The sequence below is a fragment of the Oryctolagus cuniculus genome, chromosome 2 (assembly GCF_051225735.1).
Source record: "Oryctolagus cuniculus isolate XC-2025 breed Fujian yellow rabbit chromosome 2, ASM5122573v1, whole genome shotgun sequence".
Taxonomy (NCBI): domain Eukaryota; kingdom Metazoa; phylum Chordata; class Mammalia; order Lagomorpha; family Leporidae; genus Oryctolagus; species Oryctolagus cuniculus.
Genome location: NC_142868.1, coordinates 183,628,061 through 183,642,782, shown reverse-complemented (window position 1 = coordinate 183,642,782; position 14,722 = coordinate 183,628,061). Strand labels below are relative to the sequence as shown.

General features: G+C 41.1%; 1 protein-coding gene across 6 annotated transcripts in view; it reads right to left on the bottom strand.

The window, feature by feature from the left end:
• The window catches only part of ATAD2B (ATPase family AAA domain containing 2B), a 221,718-nt gene that overhangs the window by 151,562 nt on the left and 55,434 nt on the right, over positions 1 to 14,722 (bottom strand). For all 6 annotated transcript variants that reach the window (XR_016229549.1, XR_016229550.1, XM_002710061.6 and 3 more), the window contains exons 6-9: positions 14,159 to 14,267; positions 9,216 to 9,332; positions 5,198 to 5,273; positions 1,308 to 1,406 (exon numbers count right to left, since the gene is read on the bottom strand). Coding sequence is in view for 4 of the 6 variants with exons in the window: in XM_002710061.6 (XP_002710107.1) it covers positions 1,308 to 1,406; positions 5,198 to 5,273; positions 9,216 to 9,332; positions 14,159 to 14,267 (401 nt within the window). In the remaining 2 variants the exon portion in view is untranslated. The remainder of the gene's footprint in view (positions 1 to 1,307; positions 1,407 to 5,197; positions 5,274 to 9,215; positions 9,333 to 14,158; positions 14,268 to 14,722) is intronic.

Sequence of the window (14,722 nt, the reverse complement as noted above, 5' to 3'; positions counted from 1 at the left end):
AGCCAGGTACTTCTCCTGGTCTCCCATGGGGTACAGGGCCCAAGCACTTGGGCCATCCTCCACTGCACTCCCGGGCCACAGCAGAGAGCTGGCCTGGAAGAGGGGCAACCGGGACAGAATCCGGCGCCCCAACCGGGACTAGAACCCGGTGTGCCGGCGCCGCTAGGCGGAGGATTAGCCTAGTGAGCCGCGGCGCCGGCAGGAATTCATTCTTAGTTTACAATCTACACTAATCCAAACTTGTTTCCAAAATCTGCTAAGTGAAAAACCTGGTACTTCTACAATAAGTATGTAATACCAAATTATAGAAATGCTTTGCTAAGTACAAGTTTTCTAAATATAATATCTTTTTTTTAAAAAATATATGCTGGCCAGCGCCGCAGCTCAATAGGCTAATCCTCTGCCTGTGGCGCCGGCACACCGGGTTCTAGTCCTGGCCAGGGCGCCGGATTCTGTTCTGTCCCGGTTGTCCCTCTTCCAGTCCAGCTCTCTGCTGTGGCCCGGGAATGCAGTGGAAGATGGCCCAAGTGCTTGGGCCCTGCACCCCATGGGAGACCAGGAGAAGCACCTGGCTCCTGCCTTCGGATCAGCGCGGTGCACCGGCCACAGCGCACCGGCCGTGGCGGCCATTGGAGGGTGAACCAACGGCAAAAGGAAAACCTTTCTCTCTGTCTCTCTCTCTCACTGTCCACTCTGTCAAAAAGTATATATATATGCTAAAAATAGGAAAATAAATATGATTTGACACTTGAATTATTTACTAGACAAATACAGAATCTCTCTCCCAATGAAAATATCAAGGTTTTGATGAGCCATGTAGCAATCTTTACCCTATTTAGGCAAACCCCCCCCCCCCAAGAGGCAGTAACAAAAGCAAAATAAAGTTTCCCAACAAAAATCCAAGTGCTCCATCAATAATTTTATTAGAAACTTTATCTTACTCAGGTACTAAAATCATTTTAAGTACCTAAAATCATCCTCATTAAGTGGATTTAGATTAGACGGTAGGTAGAGATGGAACACAGATACTGCCACATAGACTGGCCTACTCCCATTGTCTCTCCTTCCTTTACTCTCATACAGCATTTCATCCTGAATATGTACAGATTAAGTAACCTACAAGATATTTCCCAGTGTTGCATTTCCACTGTAAGAATGACTAAACCCAAACCAAACCAAGTCAGTACATTATTCTAAAATATATGTTGAATATCAATGTTAATGACAGAACACTACAGATTAAGAAATGAATGCCAACTGTGCTTCCAGTTTTATACCAAGGAATTAACACTAAAAACTTCACTAACCTATTTCTTGCTCTTGCCATGCTCTTTGATTTCCTTCTTTCAAAGCGTTCTTCATCAGAAGAAGTTGTATCACTACTATGAATGGCATGTTTCTTTCTCCTATAAAAAGAGAACAAAATGCTTAAAACCATTAAAACAGTAAATATCACTATTTTAAAAGATTTATTTATTTATTTGAAAGGCAGAGTTACAGAGAGGCAGAGGCAGAGAGAGAAGTCTTCTCTCCATTGGTTCACTTCCCAGATGGCCGCAATGGCCAGAGCTGTGCCGATCCAAAGCCAGGAGCCAGGAGCTTCTTCCGGGTCTCCCACGTGGGTGCAGGGGCCCAAAGAGAGCTGGATCAGAAGTGGAGCACCTGGACTCAAATCGGCTCCCATATGGGATGCCAGCACTGCAGGTGGCAGCTTTACCTGATACACCACAGTGCTGGCTCCCAAATGTCATTTTAAAACATATTGTAAGCACAGTATCCACAAGCAGCTCAGTAGGAAATTCATTCATTCAGCAAATCTTAGCACTTACACAGTTTACATCTTACAAAGTTTAAGGTAGTAAGTTTCACAGAAAGAAAGAAAAAAAGAGGAAAATAAGAAACCTACAATTTCTTAACAGTGTAGTTCAGGAAGTCAGTCCAGTAACAAATTTAATTTTCATCCAAAATTAGAGAATTTCTTTCATTGTTTTATAAATAACATTAGAATCATAGAAAATAAAGTTTGTCTTTTTTGTTTTTTATTCTCTCTTTTTCAAATAACCAGAAACAGGCTAGACATTCAAAGAACTAGAGAAAACAGGGGCTGGCGCTGTGGCACAGCGGGTTGAAGCTCTGGCCTGAAGTGCTGGCATCCCATATGGGTGCCGGTTCTAGTCCCAGCTGCTCCTCCTCTGATCCAGCTCTTTGCTATGGCCTGAGAAAACAGTAGAAAATGGCCCAGGTCCTTAGGATCCTGCACCCATGTGGGAGACCCGGAAGATTTTCCTGGTTCCTGGCTTCAGATCAGCGCAGCTCCAGCCGTTGCCACCATCTGGGGAGTGAACCAGCAGATGGAAGACTTCTCTCTCTGTCTCTACCTCTCTCTGTAATTCTGTCTTTCAAATAAATGAGATAAATATTTAAAAAAAAAAAAAAAAGAACTAGAAAAAATAATACACTGGTTTCTAGGGTTTCACTTTCTACTTCACTTCTAACTTCATTTGATTGTCTTATAAAATAAATAAAATATTTAAGAAAAATATTTTATAATGAAAACTACTATTGAATGATTAGATCACATATCAGGCTAAAATCATCCACAAGGAGAAATAATACTTAATGAATGCTAGATTACAAATGTAATTCATGACATCTCTTAAGATATCTAGAAAATACTGTAAGAAAAAAAAAAAAAACACCAAAGTGTACTACCTCAACATATGCTGCAAACTGATTTCTCAAACCCAAGTCAAATTATTTGGCTACTTTTTAAAAATTATACAATTTTTCATATAATTACACATATAATTATATGAAACTTATATTTTTCATATAATTATACAATTATTCAGTTAGTAGTTCTATCAAACAGTAATTTGCAAGAAACCTTAAAGCAAACCTAAATCACCTTGCCTTTCACCACATTATCACTGCCAATGTGCCCTATTCATCTTCATTAATTCATTCCACCTCCTTTTTCTACACCTCTACCCAGGCTTCATTTAGCACCCGCACAGTCCTTTAACCACTCCAGCTCTGCTTCATTTAAACATCATGTGCCATGATCCCACCTTGGATTTCATCACCACATGAACTGCTGTCAACCTCCGCAATATTAAAATTTAATGACCTTCTCTTTGAACATAATCACCTAACATGCTAACTCTTCCACTTCAAATCTATCAAGACTTACAGGTCCAGGGGACCCATTTACTCATAACTTTCAACTCTCTTCCTGGCTTAAATTTTTGTCCTATTCAGCATCAACTATAAAACCTATTACTTCAGTTTGTTTTCTCCTTTTAGTTATTTATTTTGAGGCAGAAACAGAGAGCTCCCATCTGCTGGTTCACTCCCCAAGTACATGCAACATTTGGAGCTGAGCCAGGCCTAAGCTAGAAGCTGAAATCTCATGGCACTTTCCCCATAAAAATAGCAGGAATTCAATTACTTGAGTCACTACCAATGCTTCCTCAAAGTCTGCATTGGCGGGAAGTCAAAGCCAAGAACTGAACCCAGGCTCTACTGTGCTAAGTAGGTGACTTATCCATGAGGCAAAATGCCTAGCCCTATTACTTCACTTTTTAATCTCACCTGAATGATTCTGACTCCTTACTTTTCCATTATAATCACTGAACTCCAACCCTGTACCAATCCAAGCAGTAAAAGTAGAATACTGACCACACTGATTAAAATCAATACAATCGTACAAGTCAGCATCACTAACTTCATTTACTTCAAAGTCAGATTAACCTTCACAGATTTGCGCTTCCACAGTTCACACTCCGAAGCACACTACTGTCAACAATAACCCAAATTAGGGCTGGCTTTATGGCACAATAGGGTAAGCCACTGCTTGTGACACTAGTATCCCCTATCAGACAACCAGTTTGAGTCCTGGCAGCTCCGCTATCAACCCAGTTCCCTGCTAATGCACCAGGGAATGCAGCAGAAGATGGTCCAAGTACTGGGGCCCCTGCAACCCAGATAGGACACCAGGATAGAGGTCTGGGAGGCTTTTGCCTGGTTTAGCATCAGCCTAGCCCCAGCTGTTGTGGCCATTTGTAGAATGAGCCAGCAGATGGAATATATCTCTATCTCTGTCACTCTGCCTTTCAAATAAATAAAAATAAATCTCTAACAATAACTCAAATTTTCCCAACACTCTTAAGATCTTTAACATCATAACATGCTCCTTACTAACACAAATGTTTTCAGATCATTCTGCATCACATTTGGGGAGTGAACCAGTAGATGGGATCCCCTCTGTCGTTCTGCCTCTCAAAATAAATAAATAAAAACTTTCTGAAATAAAGAACTTCCTTAGTATCCAAAAATAGAAAGGACAACAGGAAAAAAATAGTATCAACACTTCCAATGAAAGCAGTATGGGAAACACAGATTCAACTGTCCCAAGGTGAGCAGTGCACTGTGTAACTTTAGGGAAAATGATGGTAAAACAATAAATAGAGGTCAGCACTGTGGTGCCCCTGCAATGCCTGGCATCCCATATTAGCACCAGTTTGAGTCCCAGCTGCACCACTTCTGATGCAGTCCCTGCTAATGCACTTAGAAAAGCAGAAGTTGGCCCAAGTACTTGGGTCCCTGCCACCCACGTGAGAGACTCAGATAGGAGTTCCTGGCTCCCAGCCTCAGCTCCCAGTCCCAGCCATATCAGCAATTTGGGGAGTGAACCAGAGGATGGAAGACCAATCTGTCTCTCTCTCTGTAATCTGCCTTTCAAATAAATATATATAGATCTTTTAAAAAATATCAAAGCATGGAGCCAGTACTTTGGGATAGTAGGCTAAGCTTTGCCCCATGGCGCTGGAATCCCATACGGGCACTGGTTCGAGTCCTGTTCTGATCCATCTCCTGCTTTGGCCTGGAAAAGCAGTGAAAGATGACCCAAGTCCTTGGGCCTCTGCACCCACGTGGGAGACCCAGAAGAAGGTCCTGGCTCCTGGCTGCAGATTGGCCCAGCTCTGGCCATTGCAGCCACTTGGGGAGTGAACCAGTGTATGGAAGACCTTTCTCTCTGTCTCTCCCTCTCTCTGTCTGTAACTTTACCTAAAAAAATAGTCAAGGCAAACTGTGAGCCCGCAATATGTAGGATAATTAGAGGGGAAAAAAAGACACAGTGAGTCTCTCATTAATAGATAAAAATTTCTGCCTTCCAGAAACAAACAAAATGTACCTGATATGGCTTCTTCGTGCCGGAGATCTGTGAATATCAAACAGCGTGTTTTCCCTCTTTTTTTGATGAGCTGGTACTAAAAAAGAAAAGAAAAAGGATAATATAAAAACAATTAACAACAAATTTATAAACAAATATATTAAAAAGGCAGAAATTATTTCTATTATTCCTGAACTAAACCCAGCTAGGCAAGTGTATTCAAGTTCCAAATATCTTCTGGAAATACAATAAAAGTTCAAATTTTGTGCTAATATAATTAAGTTACAATTAAGCATTATGAACAGGTGTTAACTTATATCTTTATGAATTTGGGTTTAAAATTAATCTCGTAGATACAATACCAAAAGTATGCTCAATTACAAAAGAGTTTTGAAGAGCAGATCAAGATTCTAAATATGGTGTAGGTAATTAAGTTGCCAGTTGGGATGCCCATATACCATACCAGAGTGCCTAGTTCAATTCCTGGTTCCTCTGCTTCCAATACAGCTTCCTGCTAATGCACACCCTAGGAGGCAGCAGACAATGGACTGAGTAGTTGGGTCCATGCTACCCATGTGGGAGACCAGGACTGAATTCAGTCATCAGCTGTTGCAGAAGTCTGGGGAGTAACCCAGCAGATGGAAAATCAATCCCTTTCTCTCTCTCTCTCTTTCTCTCTCTCTCCATATATATATATATGCACACATATACACATACACACACATATACATATATATACATCTTCCTCCCTCTCTGTCACTCTGCCTTTCAACAAATAAATAAATCTTTTAAAAAATAAAAAGTAGGCTGGCGTCGCAGCTCACTAGGCTAATCCTCTGCCTGCGGCGCCGGCACTCTGGGTTCTAGTCCTGGTCGGGGCACCGGATTCTGTCCCAGTTGCCCCTCTTCCAGGCCAGCTCTCTGCTGTGGCCCGGGAGTGCAGTGGAGGATGGCCCAAGTGCTTGGGCCCTGCACCCACATGAGAGACCAGGAGAAGCACCTGGCTCTTGGTTTCGGATCAGCGCGGTGCGCCAGTGGCAGCACACTGGCCGCGGAGGCCATTGGAGGGTGAACCAACGGTAAAGGAAGACCTTTCTCTCTGTCTCTCTCTCTCACTGTCCACTCTGCCTGTCAAAAATAAAAATAAAAAAAAATAAAAATAAAATGTGGTATATATATATACTATAAAATCCTATTCAGTCACAAAAAAAGAGATAAAATCATATCATTTGCAAAAACATGGACGAACCTGGAAGGCATTACGTTAAGTGATGTTTAAGACATTATGTTTAAGTGAAAACACCAGGCACAGAGAAAAGAAACACCATATAACGTCACATGTGGAATCTAAAAAACGTTCATGTCGTAGAAGTAGATAGTGTGGTTACTAAGAGGGAGATAGGTGACTGGGGATATGTTGGTCAAAAGACACATAATTACAATCAGTTGGAAAGAATAAGTCTACAAAATAATGACTACAGTTAATAAGGACACACTGTATTCTTGAAAGATGCAAAGAGATGTTATGTGTTCGCAACACAAAAATAATTATGTGAGGTAACACATTTGTTAATGAGCCAGATTTAACCATTCCTCAACATAAGTATACCTCAACATATCATCATATACATGAAAAGTTCAATTTTATCAATTTAAAAATAATATAAGGCCGGCGCCGCGGCTCACTAGGCTAATCCTCCGCTTTGCGGCGCCGGCGCACCAAGTTCTAGTCCCGGTCGGGGCGCCGGATTCTATCCCTGTTGCCCCTCTTCCAGGCCAGCTCTCTGCTGTGGCCCGGGAGTGCAGTGGAGGATGGCCCAAGTGCTTGGGTCCTGCACCCCATGGGAGACCAGGAGAAGCACATGGCTCCTGCCATCGGATCAGCGCGGTGCGCCGGCCGCAGTGTGCTGGCTGCGGCGGCCATTAGAGGGTGAACCAACAGCAAAGGAAGACCTTTCTCTCTGTCTCTCTCACTGTCCACTCTGCCTGTCAAAAAAAAAAAAAAAAAATATATATATATATATATATATAAAGTATTAAAATAGAGTTCATTGAAATTAGGAACTTCTGCTCTTTGGAAGACACTATTAAGAGAACTAAAAAGGGGGCCAGCATCGTGGCGCAGTCGGTTAAGCTGCCGCCTGCAATATTCACATCCCATGTGAGTTCCAGTTCAAGTCCCGGATCCTCTGATTCCGATCCAGCTCTCAGCTAATGCACTTGAGAAAGCAAAGGAAGACAGCCCAAGTACTTGGGTTCCATATGGGAAACCTAAATGAAGTTTTCTAGGCTCCAGGCTTTGCCTTGGCCCAACCTCAGCCATTGTGACCATTTGGGGAGTGAACAAGAAGATGGAGTCTCTCTTTCTTTCTCTCTCCCTCTCTAACTCTGCCTGTCAAATAAATATATAAATCTTTTAAAATAAAGAGAGAGGGAATTAAAAAGCCCAGTCTATGAGAAAATATTCACAAATCACATCTCTGTCATGGGTCTGGATATATAGACTATATGAAGAATTTCAAAATTCAGTAAGAAAACAACACAAGTTAAAAAAAATGAACAAGAGAACTGAACAGATTCTTTACCAAAGATACACTGCTGATACATAAGCACAAGTAAAAACACTCAACATCATTAGGAAAACACATTAACTATTGAATTAATTAAACAGACTGACCATACCAAGCGTTGATAAGGAAACAGAGCAACTGGACTCTCACACACTCAGTAAAAATGGTACAATCACTGTGCACAAGGGTTTGGCAATTTCTTAGAAAGTAAAATATATATCTAGCCACACAACCCAGTCATCGACTCCCAGGTATTTACTAGGAAAATGAAAATGTATATTCATCCAAAGCTTTGCACATGAATGTTCATAACATAATTTCATTAATTTTAACAACCAAATTGGAAACAATCTTAATGTCCATCAACAACTGAATAAATAAGCAACTCAATATATCCATACAAAAGGAATGTTAACTCAACAATACAAAGAAACACATTACTGCTACACTTAACAACACAGGGGAGTCTTGTAATAATTATATTTGATGAGACAAGAAAAGGAATATAACTGTATGATTCCACTGATATATATGAAGTATGTACAACAGACTACACTTCAATTATACTTTAATGAAACTGTCTTTTCTGTCACAATACACCTCCACCATTAGTCACATTGCTATATGACAGTGACTCCTAACTGGATAGAGGGATTTCTGCATACTGGGACAAGCTACTAGTGAGATAATTCGGAGACATCCCTTCCAAAGAATCAATCATCGTCCTAAAACATAAGATTTAGAGTAAAAAGACTTAAGATCTTCCTTGAAAATGTTATATTAAATGAATGAAGACAGAGGAAAAAGTCACATCTAAGCAAATCTATAGAGATAGAAAGTAAATCTATAGAGATATAGAAAGTCAATCAGTGGTTGTGAAGGGCTAGGGAGAGACAGGGATGCAAGTAATCAATCTGGAATCAGATAATGGTGGTAACTGCAAAACCTTGTGAATATATTAAAAACCACTGGACTGCACACACATTAAAATAGTAAATTTCAAGGTGCGTAAGAAGTACCTCAGTTAATAGTGATGGAATTTCTCAAGATCTGGAAAAAGTCAAGCAAAGCACAACCTGTGACATTGATTACATATTTTTAGATTTATCAGCATTAGGATACTATGGATAAGTTATTTAACCTCTTGGAACATGAAAATTCTTGACCAAAATCATGACTCTACAAAAAAGAGCTCAAAACACTACAAAGTAATAAAAAGCATGAGCAGCAGTTAATAATGAATATAAAACTTGTAAACTAAACTGGACATGCCTCACATAATTCAGTGTTGTTACTATGTACATTAACATTCTTTTGGTGGTGTATGCAGATATATGTAGGAAATGATACACAGAACTGAGGAAAGATTTCATTTTTTAAAGTTCAACCATTTTTATTTTTTAAAAAGAGATGCAACAGAATAAACTGGTCAGCTACAAAAAGGAAAGAAGTTATTTAGAGTAGCCTACCTATTGGAGGTGCTTGGTATCGATCCACTGTTTTTCTTTGTCTCAAATTATAAGGTCTATCATTTTCTTCTCCTTCTGCCTCTTCAACTTCTATATCTCCATCTTCCTCTTGAGATTCTAGTTTCCCCAACACAAAAAGAAAAAAAAGAGCAATATTTTAATCCATAAGATTTAGTTCACTCTAGAACTGAGTATTTACATTTAACTCATTACCATTTCTGCAAAGGTGACATTTAAAAGTGGCATAATTTTATGATACAACATAAATCAATATAATTACAAAGCAATCTAGGGGCCGTCGCCTTGACACAGCAGGTTAAAACCCTGGCCTGAAGTGCCGGCATCCCATATGGGCACCGGTTCAAGACCCGGCTGCTCCACTTCCAATCCAGCTCTCTGCTATGGCCTGGGAAAGCAGCAGAAGATGGCCCAAGTCCTTGGGCCCCTGCATCCACATGGGAGACCCGGAAGAAGCTTCTGGCTCTTGGCTTTGGATCGATGCAGCTCCGGCCGCTGTGGCCAACTGGGGAGTGAACCAGCAGACAGAGGACCTCTTTCTCTGCCTCTCGCTTCTCCTCTCTCTCTGTGTAACTCTTTCTTTTCTTTTCTTTTCTTTTCTTTTCTTTTCTTTTCTTTTCTTTTTTTTTACAGGCAGAGTTAGTGAGAGAGAGAGACAGAGAGAAAGGTCTTCCTTCTGTTGGTTCACCCTCCAAATGGCTACAAAGGCCTGAGTGCTGCGCCGATCCGAAGCCAGGAGCCAGGTGCTTCTCCTGGTCTCCCATGAGGGTGCAGGGCCCAAGCACTTGGGCCATCCTCCACTGCCTTCCTGGGCCACAGCAGAGAGCTGGCCTGGAAAAGGAGCAACCAGGACAGAACCAGCGCCCTGACCGGGACTAGAACCGGAGTGCCGGTGCCGCAGGCAGATTAGCCTAGTGGGCCACAGTGCCGGCCAACTCTTTCAAATAAATAAATCTTAAAAAAAAAAAAAAAAGGCAATCTAAACCACTATAATCCAAAAGTTGTACCTATGAAATTTATATTATTAAATAAAAGCTTTCTATAAAAAATTAAAAATAAAATGCAGATATTAAAGATAATACTTTTCCAGGCCGGCGCCGTGGCTCACTAGGCTAATCCTCCACCTAGCGGCGCCGGCACTCTGGGTTCTAGTCCCAGTTGAGGCGCCGGATTCTGTCCCAGTTGCCCCTCTTCCAGGCCAGCTCTCTGCTGTGGCCCGGGAAGACAGTGGAGGATGGCCCAAGTGCTTGGGCCCTTCACCCCATGGGAGACCAGAAGCACCTGGCTCCTGCCTTCGGATCAGCGCGGTGGGCCGGCCGCAGCGCGCCAGCCGTGGCGGCCATTGGAAGGTGAACCTACGGCAAAAGGAAGACCTTTCTCTCTGTCTCTCTCTCTCACTATCCAAAAAAAAAAAAAAAAAAAAAAAAAGATAATACTTTTCCTACCAATGGTCAACACAGTTCTCTGTTAAATAAACCAGTTATGATCATACATGATCTTTTGATTTACACAGAAACTTTTAAATACAAAACAATAGAAGATGACTTAAATTTCTAACAAAGTACAGAAAATCTCAATCAATGTCCAATTAAACACTAAATAAAGTTACTATTCAAATACTACTTGATAATTGGAGGGAGCATGAAACAGACTTTAAGAATGTTTAAAGTAGTTTATTTCTTGACATGAGTGATAACTCTGACAATTCATCTAACTGTACACTTAAAAATTTAATCTATAATGTACATAAATCCTAAAAAACTCATTTTAAAAAAGTGGTTTGCCTATGTTATGATGTGACATCTATTTAAATTAAAATAGGCATATGGTCTCCAAATGCAATATATTTTATGATTATAATCACAAGCATTTATCAATATGACACAATCATATAGGGCACAGAAAAAATTTCAAGTTGCTAGTGATGCTGAATGATGTGGGGAAAAAAAAAACCAAAAATGCAAGGAACTTCATATTTTACTCATCACATCTGAAAGTTTGTTTTATTTTTTAACTATTTATTTATTTGAAAAGCAGAGTTACAAAGACGGAGGAAGAGACAGAGAGAGAGAGAGGAAGATCCAAATGGCCACAACAGCTAGGGCTGGGCTAGGCTGAAGCCAGAAGTCACAAGTTTCCTTCATGTTTCCCATGTAGGTGCAGTCCAAGCATTTGGACTGTCTTCCGTTGCTTTCCCAGGCACATCAGCAGGGAACTGGATGGGAAATGGAGTAGCCTGCACTCCAACTAGCACCCATATGGGATGCCAGCATTGCAGGTAGTGGCTTAACCTGCTACAGCACAGCACCGGCCCCTTACTTCAAATTTCTGAAAAATTTTTATTGTTACTTTACAGAGAAAACTGGCAAATACAATATTATATATCTAACTAATACTACAAAATACCTGTATCCAGATTTTTTAAACCTTCAAAAAATTATTTTTCAAATATCAAAAAATTATTTTTCCAAAAAGCATATACAATGTAATATACTATTCATTTTGGATAAAAATTCTTTTTCAGAAGATTTATTTATGTATTTGAAAGGCAGAGTTACAGAGAGAGAGGAAGAGACAGAGACAGAGCTATCATTCATCTGCTGGTTCATTCCCCAAATGGCTACAATGGCCAGAGCTGGGCCAGGCTGAAGCCAGGAGCTACATCCAGTTCTCCCACATGGGTAGTAGAAGCCCAAGTACTTGGGTCAACTTCTGTTAGTTTCCCAGGCACATTAGCAGAGAGCAGCATTGGAAGAGGGGCAGTTGGGACTCAAAATGATATCCATATGGGATATGGGCATCACAAGCAGCGGCTTAACCAGCTGTGCCACAACACCAGACCCCTGGATAAAAATTCTAGACATGGCATATCTACGTTAGAAATGCCACAAAGGTGTTCAGTTAATGAAAAGGGCCGGGGGGATCACATTATAGAGCTGTCTCATCTTTTCTGATTTTCTCCAAAGGAAACAATATAGAGATTCTAGCTATAACAATAATATTTGCTCAATAAAATATCTTCCATAGAAATACCAGCTTTTCAAAACTGGCTAATAATATATTAATAACAGATTTTGAATAATAAATACAATCCTTCATCTAAGCTACACAAATAGAAGAAACCAGTATGACCCCTTGGTAAAGTACTACTAATCTGCATTTATGATACACCAAATCCTCTAAAAATCTCTTTCAGTAAAGATTAATGATGACAAGGTGCCAACATTGTGCTACAGCAGGTTAAGCCACTTGCTTACAACACAGGCATCTCCTATCGGAGTGCTCAGAGTCCTGGCTGCTCCTCTTCCAGTCCAGCTCCCTAGGAAAGCAGAAGATGGCCCAAGTACCAGGGCCCTGCCACCTATGTGGTGGACCTGAATGCAGTTCCAGGCTTTTGGCTTGGCCTGGCCTGCCCCAGTCCTTGCAGCCTTCTGGGGAGTGAACAAGAGGATAGAAGATCTCTCTCCCTCTATCTCCCTCTTCCTCTTTGTCAGTCTACCTGTCAGATAAATAAATAAATCTTAAAAAAAAAAAAAAAAAAAAAGATTAATGCCTATAGAATTCAATCCTTTAGGTGTACTAGTCATCAATTTATAACCTATGGAGCCAGTCTGCTTTGTGCCTTCATCATATGCAAAGCTCCAGCCCTAAAATTCAATATGGGTTCTTCAGTTCAGAATCTGAATAGGCCTTGGAAAAGAACCATACAATCTCTTCCACTAATATAATTACCATTTTCTCCAAACTTCACCATTACTCCTCCACGTATAATTAAATTTGAGGTTCAAAAAAATCCATAGAGGCTATGAATAGTAAAAATAAACTAAGTTAAGAGGAATCTAAGCACAAAAGAGGGGGACATCATTGTGGCACAGCAGATTAAGCCACCACTTGCAATGCTGGCATCCATATGAGCTCTGATTTAAGTTCCAGCTGCTCCACTTCCAATCCAGCTTCCTGCTAATGCTCCTAGAAAGGCAGTGGAAAATGGTCCAAGTGCTTGAGACCCTGCCACCCAAGTAGGAGACCCAGGTGGAGTTCTTGGCTCCTGGTTTCAGCCTAGCCCAGCCCTAGTTGTTGAGGCCATTTGGGGAAGGAACCAGCAGAGAAAATTGATCTCTCTCTCTCTCTGTCTCTCTCTCTGTGTCTCTCTCTCTCTCTCCTCTCACCCTTCCCTCCCTCCCTCTCTCTCTCACTGTAACTTTGACTTTCAAATAAATAAATACGGGGCTAGTGCTGTGGCTTAGTGGGTAAAGCCACCACCTGAGGTCCCAGCATCCCAAATGTGCACCAGATGGAGTTCCAGTTGCTCCATTCCAATCCAGCACCCTGATAATATGCCTGGGAAAGCACCGGAGGATGGCCCAAGTGCTTGGGCCACATGGAAAACCTGGAGGAAACTCCTGGCTCCTGATTTTGGATTGGCCCAGCTCCGGCCATTGTGGCCATTTGGAGAGTGAACCAGCAGATGGAAGATCTCTCCATCTCTTCACCTTCCTCTCCTTCTCTCTCTCTGTAACTCTGTCTTTCAAATAAATAAATAAATCTTTATAAATAAATAAATACATAAATCTTCTAAAATAAATAAAAAAGAAATGCGCACTTAAAAAAATAAGTGTAGAAGAGACCTCACCTAATAAGCAAATTAGGCTATGGCAAATACCGCTGCAGATTAGATCACTTAAGGACTACCAGTGGCTACTAATGAAATCAACGCTACAAAAGAATGTAGAATGTACATGTAAAAGCATTTTCCAAATGAAGAAAATGAAAACTTAGAATATTTATCTCAAGTTATACACCATATATATTCAAAAGCCAAAAATCACTCATCTACCAATATTTTATACGTATTGTTTGTATATACTATTTTTCTTCCCTTCCACCTGAACGCTGGTATTTATTCCATAAGGTATTGCACAAACCTTCTTCTTCACCTTCAGTAGAAACTTCATGATGATTTTGTATTCCATAACTATTTCTTCTCAATGATTTTCTTCGTCTTTTCACTCTTGAATACATATCCATGTTTTCCTTTAAAAAGAGCAATCTGTCAATTAACATAGGATTTATTCTCTGCTACATATAATGTTAGCCCAACGGGACATGCATGCTCAGTAAAATTTATGAAGCACATATTTGCAAGGCACAGATCCATAAAAAAGAAACTGCCTGAGGCCGGCGCTGCGGCTCACTAGGCTAATCCTCCACCTAGCGGCGCCGGCCTACTGGGTTCTTGTCCCGGTCGGGGCGCCGGATTCTGTCCCGGTTGCCCCTCTTCCAGGCCAGCTCTCTGCTGTGGCCAGGGAGTGCAGTGGAGGATGGCCCAAGTCCTTGGGCCCTGCACCCCATGGGAGACCAGGAGAAGCACCCAGCTCCTGGCTTCGGATCAGCGTGATGCGCCGGCCGCGGCGGCCATTGGAGGGTGAACCAACGGCAAAAAGGAAGACCTTTCTCTCTGTCTCTGTCTCTCTCTCTCTCTGTCCACT